The following is an 8,825-nucleotide window of genomic DNA, read 5'->3' as shown; positions in this document are numbered from 1 at the left end:
ATCCCGGTTGGTATTACCAACCGAGATTAAAGGTCTCAACTTTAGTCCCGAGTCTGCGAACCGGGACTAAAGGTGGGACATTTAGTCCCGAAACCTTTGTCCCGGCTCGCAGTCCGGGACTCCGGGACAACAAGCCCTTCGTGCTGCAGTGCTAATTCCTCTAGACTTTTTTTTTACTTTATTCCATAATCAACTGTGAAATCAATTCCCAGCGCATTACTCAAACACCCGAGAGATGCATATATTACCTGCTCTCATTTTAGTATTACACGGCTCCATGACCTCCAAACAGTTTGGCTTTATACTTCTATTATTAGATGTACGTTTTGATTCGTTGTGTCTATATCCATGTGAAACACATGCTGTCACTTTGCTTACATAGATTCATGAATGGCAATCCGTCCTAATAGAACCGTCTATCTCCTCGTGGTCCTTGGAGAGGATAGCTAGCTAAGGCTTATGATGTCCCTCTTAATTCTTACAATTGCATAAACAATCAACTAATATTCCCTAGTAGAAAGAAGCTCGGTTGTAAATATATTTGTACAGTCATTTTTCGTAACAGTTGGCGTTAGGGGCCATTACAAATAAATCTTTGCACTGGCGGTTAACTAAGAACCGCTTGTGGAAATCTATTTTCACAGGCTGTTTGCTAAGACAACCGCCAGTAAAAAATAGAAATTTTTTTTATAGAAAATATAAAATCAGCTTTTAAAAATAGAAATCAGCTTTTAAAAATAGAGAAAAAAAATATTTAAATCCCAGGGCCAAATGGCGTGGTATTTTATCTGCGATGTAAATACCGAGCATCTCCAAGAGTTTGCTATTCTACTTGGTATACTATAAAATTTGGCAAAAGTTGCAAAAAACGTTCTCCAACAATTTGCTATTCACGCTCGCCAAAATTCTTAACTTGCCAAAACTTTGTTCCGCGCGTCCAGTTATCCGCGCGGCGGATTCCGTCGCCAAACCTCACGCGCGGCCTTGCGCGGTGAGTCTGTTTCCTTCGCGCGTTCCCTGGGAAGCCGATCTCGCCGCCAGAAAAACCTAGCGACACCCTGCCGGTTGTACTGAAGCAAAGGTCCTCTGAAGCAACAACCTCCAAAATGATGGTGGCCTTATCTACATGGCCCTTGTACTGACCCTGCTTTTCATATGGACAATTCTTCCACACCCAATGCATACAATCAATGGACCCTAGCATTTCTGGATATCCTTTTTTCTCACCCATACCAAGTAAACGTGCTGTGTCCGCCTCATTGGGTTGTCTGAGGTATTCATCTTCATACAGATCAACAACTGCACGACCGAAGTGACGCAGGCTCTCCAGCGTTGTACTTTCACCAATACGAACATACTCATCTGCGGCATCAGCAGCTGTTCCATAAGTCAGCATACGCATTGTGGCAGTGACTTTTTGGAAGCAACTCAAGCCAAGTACATTAGCTGCATTCCTTTTCTGCACAAAGTAGTCATCGTGCTCTTCTACATCATTCATTATGCGTAAGAATAGATTTCTAGACATCCGGTACCTGAACCAAAATATCCAAAATATTTACACAAATTAATATGAGATCAAATATAACAATTTTATCTAAAATTTAAGATGAACAACCTTCTACATAATCTTAAAACATTCTTTCATGGCCGGCTTCTCTATCACGGTAAATTACTTTGTGACCTTTGACAGATCCACCATGTGGCCCTTTTTTCTTGCTAGCGATTTGTAAAATTTGAGCAGCCGGTAATATTATAGAACAATTGTCATCGGATGATGAATCATCCAATTGTCTTTGGAGAAGAGATCTCTTCCTAGGCATGATTCCTGAGGAATTATTGTCTACATCAGCAGTCCTTCGAAGTTGTATGAACAAAAAACAACAAAAACAAAGAACGGATAGGAGGTTCGTGAATACCTGTGCGAGGAGTCACGCACCCTGCTGCGACGCTGCTTGATCTCACGACGGAATCTGCTCTCACGCTGCCTTCATCTCACGCAGGAGGAAGTGACGCACTAGGGCAGCTGCCTTGATCGATCTCGCGAAGGAATCTGCCGACGGAAAACTATGCGCGCCGTGACGCAATCTCCCCTGTCTCCACGCCGCGACGAAATCTACCCGCGACAAGCAATCACGAAGGGGTTGGAATGCCTCCCGACGGTTACTGCTGGGCCCATTATTTGTGGTTTGGTAAGTCTAAATTGGCAAACTCTTGGAGATGCTCTAAATATTTCACTTGCCATTTATTTTACAGAGTTGCCAAACATCACAATTTGGCAAGCTAGAAATAGCAAACTCTTGAAGATGCTCTAAACTTTGTAAATTTTATTATACCCCGGGCCACTATGAAACAAAAGTGGGGGATCGATGATCCTCTCCCCCCTTTGACCCTAAAAAAATATAAGGTGGTTAATCAAATATAACAGGTTAGTATATTGGCATAAAACATTCTTTAAATATAGCTAGACAACCTTGCCCCCAATTAATAGAACTTGTCAATGGCTTTAAATATAGCTAGACAACCTTGCCCCCAATTAATAGAACTTGTCAATGGGAGGGTGTGGGTGGATACGGTACACAACATCATAGTTTGAGACTTCGAGTCATCTTCAACTTGAATCTAAGAGGCCTATTTCTTATTTTGCAATGCCACCTATTTCCTCTAGACTTTTTTTTTACTTTATTCCATAATCAACTGTGAAATCAATTCCCAGGGCATTACTCAAACACCCGAGAGATGCATATATTACCTGCCCTCATTTTAGTATATATTACACGGCTTCATGACCTCCAAACAGCTTGGCTTTATACTTCTATTATTAGATGTACGTTTCTTGGCCAGATTCGTTGTCTATATCCATGTGAAACACATGCTGTCACTTTCCTTACATAGATTCATGAATGGCAATCCGTCCATGCTGTCACTTTCCTTACATAGATTCATGAATGACAATCCGTCCATATATAGAACCGACTCTCTCCTCGTGGTCCATGGGGAGGATAGCTAGCTAAGGCTTCAATGATGTCCCTCTTAATTCTTACAATTGTATAAACAATCGACTCATATTCACCGGTAGAAAGATGTCCCTCTTAATTCTTACAATTGTATAAACAATCGACTCATATTCACCGGTAGAAAGAAGCTCAACAGTGGCAGTTGTAAACATATTTGTACACACACGGTTTGCTAAGACAAGCGCCAGTAGAAAATAGATTTTTACATGAGGTTCTCTAATCAGCTTTTAGAAATAGGGGAAGGCCTAAGTCGCAAGTTGTGTATCTTTTCGCGTAAAATTGCACACTTCACGGCTAGTGGGATTCGAATCCGAGACCTCGCCCTCGCGTGTAACCTCCTCTACCACTTCATCCATCACTTAGTTGTGTTTATATTAGAGTTTAGTTCCCCACATATTATCCTAAACCGAGCATACATTGATTGTTTGAGGCCCTAAACAGATTCAAATGGAAAAGTTATAAACTACAAAGTTTCATAATTTTTCAAGATCTACAACTTTTATATTGTTAGTTTCTCCATCCGAGGTCATTTATAAAATTTGAATTTCAAATTTAAGAAATTCAAACGTAGTTTTCGATGATTTCAAAATTATCAACTACAAAGTTTCATAACTTTTCGAGATCTAAAAACTTTCATTTTGGCAGTTTTTTCAAATGAGGTCATTTGAAATGCTCAAAAAATTAAATTTCAAATTATTTCTACAAGCGGTTTTCTTAATAAACCGGAACCGCCTATAGATATTTGATTTTAGTGGCGGTTTCTTAGGAGAATCGCCTGTAGAAATACATAATTTTTATAGGCGGTTTTCTTAAGAAAACCAGGCGCATGCGAAAATCAATTTTCACTGGCGGTTTTCTTAAGAAACCACAGTGGAAATGCATCATTTCTACTGGAAAACGCCAGTGAAAATTGTTTTTCACAGGTGGTTTTTGAGTCGGGCAAGCCGATTTCTTTCCACAGACGTTCTTTAATTGAAACCACATATAAAAATTATGCTCCACCGCCAGCGTAGAGCTTTTTTGTACTAGTGTATGTTTCGTTCAACCTGTTGAGTTAGTATATCACATATTTATATATGCAAAAGTATTATTTTAGAAAATATGGAGTGCTTAAAATTAAATTAACAATATTCGTTTGATATAATATTTCAGTCAAAATGTATAAAGCAATTTAAAATACATCTTATGCAATTTATTATCACATAGATGGGCAAGAGAGGGTAAAAGAGAGTTATTAGATTGAATTTGTTCATTGTGTGTTGGATTCCTTGATTGGCCATGATCCTCCAATATATATAGTAGGGGATAGTTTTATCCGAGTAGAAAACCCTTCCTACAAGTTTCCCACTAGTCTAATCAGAATCCAAAAGGTTAAATTTGAACAATTTTTTTAAGGTTTGTATTCGAACATTAGAGCCTTCGACATTTGTTGGAACCTCCAACGTGGGGATGACCCTAGGCACCCAAACAGGTTTTTAGGTATGTCGGAACGTCTGACATTGGATCGAGCATCGTCCTGAGGGCGTAATTTCTTCATCCAGGCTTCAATTGGACGTTTCATATATGTTTTTTACTAGCTCGACGAGAGGAACATTATGGTGAAATCTATTTCACATTTTTACAACTTCATAAAATAGAAAATTTTGGTTGTCAACAATGAGAAAAATTAGACCACTGTCAGATCCATACGTAAGTCAGCAGTGGTCATGAGTATATCACTGTTGTTTCACAATAGAGCCAGCAGTGTTGCTCAAATGAACACACCTGGTTCTAGTCCTAAATCGACAGTGATATCCTCAAGATCACTGACGGTCGGCCTGAACTGTAGTTATGGAATGCGAGTTCCATTTCCGACAGTGATAGGGGGGGGGGGGGGGGGGGTTGGACCTGACAGTGAAGGGCTACTCTGTAGTAGTGGCAGGTCCCTCGATAGGCTCATCAGTACCTAGAATACCTTTTTCCTAGCATTTCCCACAAAATTCACAACTATACTGTAGGTGGGATTTGAACCTAAAGACCTCTCTCTCACACACCTCACTCCTTAACCATTACATCACACATCACTTGTGTCTTTATTGCATTTTGGTTTCTCATATATTATACCAAATCACTTATAAATTGATTATTTGAGCCTCTAAACGATTTTAAATCAAAACGTTGTTAACTACAAAGTTTTATAACTTTTCGAGATCTATAATTTTCATTTAGGTAGTTTCTCCATCCGAGGTCGTTTATAAAATTTGAATTTCAATTTTGAGAAATTTAAATATAGTTTTTGCATGACAAGATGATTTCAAATTAAAAAGTTATCAACTACAAAGTTTTATAACTTTTCGAGACCTACAAAGTTTATTTAGAGAGTTTTTTCATCCGAGGTAATTTTAGAAAATCAAATTTAAAAATTTTGAAATAAAGATGTAGTTTTGTATGGCAAGCTGATTTCAAATCAAAAAGTTGTCAACTAAAAAGTTTGATAACTTTTTGAGAGTTACAAAGTTTATTTAGGGAGTTTTTCCATCTGAGGTCATTTCAAAAAATCGAATTTAAAATTTTTTAAATGAAGACATAGTTTTGAATGACAAGATAAATCAAATGAAAAAAATTGTCAACTATAAAATTTTATAACTTGTTAAGATCTACAAAGTTTATTTTTGTTGTTTAGTCATTTATTTATCTGACACGATAATTCTAACATTTTTCATAAAATCTTATATATCTCTATTATAGTTCCTAGAACTATAAGAGAGAGATAAAATTTGTGAACAAATTTATTTTCGCTTTGTCAAATGAAGAAATGGTCAAAATGAAGATTGTAGATCTTGAGAAGTTATATAACTTTGTAGTTAAAAACTTTTTGATTTGAATTTGTTTAGGGCTTCAAAATTTGATTTAAAATTTTCTTTACCGAGTGTTTTTTGACACTCGGCAAAGAACCCTTTTGCCGAGTGTTTTTTTGACACTCGAGAATGAGCTTTTTTACGGAGTGTCCGAAAAAAAAAACACTGGACAAACCACTAAACACTCGGCAAAGAGCCAGATTCCGATACCATATAGTGATGCTATATTTAATAAATTTACTTGTGAGGAACATCACAACAACGCACCGAGTATTTTTTTTAGTTATACATTAGGAGGGAGGAGTTAGCTATAACTTATAAGTCGCGCATGGCAAACTGGGACCCACGTCTCCCATTCTTGCATTATACATGTCTGATACATTTAACAACGAAACAAGTGGCAAAACACTTCATACCTAGTTACACGCAGATTATTCCTTCACACATATACAAACTTTAGTATACATTATTGATTTCTATGGGTAGACCTCGATTATGGATCGAGTACCTAGAACAGGTATGATCTTGTAATGGCTAAATCCCGCTTCAAAAATAATCTTTTTCCACTCTAGTTCATCTCGCTCGGCACCTTTGGTATATATACACATCACAAGGAGATCAAACAATATTTGCGTCTCCACATGCTTCTCGTCGGATGACGACCCTGTTCCAACCACCATATCCAATATTATTACCTTTCCTCCTCCTTGAGATGCTATAGTCTTCTTGCAGTTCTTCAATATTTTGACACATTCGGCATCACCCCAGTCATGCATAATCCACTGGAACCAAATAAATTGAAGTGACTAAACACAATAAGTATCATCAAGATACTCAAGCAAGTTTAAGTAGGGGCTTCCCCTGCTGATTCCTAAAAGAAAAAAATACTCAAGCGAGAGCACGACTATGACCCATTGCCATGGCCCATGACACATATGGAGGTGCTATACGGGTTACGGGGGCGTTTATACGTACCTTAAGGAAGACAGCGTTTGCCGACGGAATGCTCTCAAACATGTCTCCGGCGATGTACTTCACATTGGTGTTAGTGGGAGCACTGGCGATAACGTGTGAGAGATCCAGCACGCTGCACTCCACATGCGGGAACGCCTTTGCGATAGTCTGCGCCGCGCCACCGTGCCCGCCGGCGACGTCCACAAGAGAGCTAATCCCTTGGAATACGTCGCTGCACTCCTTGACCACGACGTCCATTATGAAATCGCTGTCTGCGACCATCCCGTCGTCGAAGAGCTTGCCGAATCCGGCGTCGTGGTTGCACAGATCCCATATATCCCGTCCATTCGCCATCTCGAATGGGGACGGACCCGGCATCTCGTGCCGGAACCACTCGCCGATGTCGAGGAAGGAAGACACAAAAACAGCACCAAGCATCAAGGTCAGCAATGGAGTCAAGTTCATTCCGGAGCCAATCAGAAGACGAGACGCCGGCGTGAGCCCGTAAACAGGCTCATCACCGCCGTCGCCGTCGTGGACGCTGAAGACGCCGGTAAAAGTGAGGACACGCATGAGGCGTCGCAGGCATGGTATCTTGGACGGGTGGAGTGTGACCTTGGTGACTATCTGTGGGAGGGTAGCTGAGCCGCCATGCAGGTGGATGGCGTTCGGTATGTTGAGGTCTAGGGCGGCCTTGAGTGCCATGGACTTGACATAGCCGACGGTGTGGTGCCAGAGCTGGAGCTGAGCATCTAGAACGGCCTGCTCATCAGAGCCTGTGCTTTGCTCCTTGCTGAGTGCCATGGCGCAGGTCTTGTGTTTTGGTCTAGTTTGTTATAAGCTTAATGGGTGCAAAACGTCCCCATATATAGGCGGCTCCCGTAGTAGAGTCCCGTTTATACTCTTCGGAACTCTAGCTATTATGGGTCCACTAGTATATACAAAGAAACCAGCCAACGAACTAGTGTTTATTAGTATGGGTCCACCATCAACTAGTTACCTTAAACTTCCCGTACATATATGTATACATTGACGACTTTCAAAAAAAATATATATAGACTTGAGTTTGAGGTTTTTGAAAGTAACACAACTGTATTTGTCTTAAAAAATTGTTTCATAAAAACATATATTCGATGCATTAAATAAATATATCTCTAATAGTACATACTCCCTCCATTCCAAATTGTAAGTCATTCCAAGAATCTTGGAGAGTCAAACTTTTTAAAGTTTGACCAAATTTATATGATAAAATAATAATTATTATGATACCAACTAAATATCATTAGATTCTTTCTTAATTATATTTTCATAGTATACTCACTTTACGTTACAAATCTTAGTTTTCACTCTATAATTTTGGTCAAACGTGAAAAATGCTTTGACTCTCTAAGATTTTTAGAATGACTTATAATTTGGGATGAAGGGAGTATTATATATCTTAGTATAATTTTTTCTTCCAACATTTTCGTTCCACACTCTCTTCGTAATCCATTTATCTCTCCACTCCCTCGGGAATAAGAGACAAATTGGTTAATCTTCTATAACTAAATATGAGAGCCCTATTAGCATATGTTTTCTGTAATTTGGTCAAGCCACATCAAGAAGGGTCCACTTATTTTCTCACGTCACCCAGTCACCCCATTAGCATATGTTTTCTGTAATTTGGTGAAGCCACGTTCAGGAAGGGTCCACTTGTTTTCTCGCGTCGCCCAGTCGCATCTGTGCCTGTTGTCCTTCACGCAAACACAGCCACCTCACCCATCCATATTCAATACAGTGCACTATCTTTCACTGGTGCAGGACGGGGCATTAGTACCGGTCGGGAAAGGCTGTTGCCTCGGTTTCCGAGCCGGTGCTATCCTTCCGGGACTAAAGGCCCACCTTTAGTACAGGTTCGGGAAACCGGGGCTAAAGCTCTCCACCCCTTTTAACACCGGTTGGTAATACCAATCGGTGTTAAATGGTCCTGCCAGGGTTGTCACGTTGCAGGACCCTTTAACACCAGTTGGTATTACAAACC

At 39.9% G+C, this 8,825-nt stretch overlaps 1 protein-coding gene and 1 long non-coding RNA gene across 2 annotated transcripts; both read right to left on the bottom strand.

The window, feature by feature from the left end:
* LOC110435029 lies at positions 217–2,386 on the bottom strand. The gene is made up of 2 exons (XR_002452683.1): positions 1,917–2,386; positions 217–1,825 (listed from the first exon to the last, which is right to left on the bottom strand). It is a non-coding gene; the product is annotated as an uncharacterized LOC110435029 (long non-coding RNA).
* Positions 6,152–7,638, bottom strand: LOC8080412 (O-methyltransferase ZRP4). The gene is made up of 2 exons (XM_002451916.2): positions 6,827–7,638; positions 6,152–6,633 (listed from the first exon to the last, which is right to left on the bottom strand). The coding sequence occupies exons 1-2, from the start codon at positions 7,607–7,609 to the stop codon at positions 6,328–6,330; spliced, it is 1,089 nt and encodes a 362-aa protein (XP_002451961.2). The 5' UTR covers positions 7,610–7,638; the 3' UTR covers positions 6,152–6,327.

Source organism: Sorghum bicolor, chromosome 4 (genome assembly GCF_000003195.3).
Source record: "Sorghum bicolor cultivar BTx623 chromosome 4, Sorghum_bicolor_NCBIv3, whole genome shotgun sequence".
Lineage (NCBI taxonomy): Eukaryota > Viridiplantae > Streptophyta > Magnoliopsida > Poales > Poaceae > Sorghum > Sorghum bicolor.
This window is presented reverse-complemented; position numbering and strand designations above follow the sequence as displayed.

Excerpts from the sequence above, each read along its gene's own strand:
- LOC8080412 (XM_002451916.2), bottom strand. The coding sequence starts at position 7,609 with ATGGCACTCAGCAAGGAGCAAAGCACAGGCTCTGATGAGCAGGCCGTT. Across the intron at positions 6,634-6,826 it reads CAAACGCTGTCTTCCTTAAG|TGGATTATGCATGACTGGGG; the intron begins GTACGTATAAAC and ends ATTTGGTTCCAG.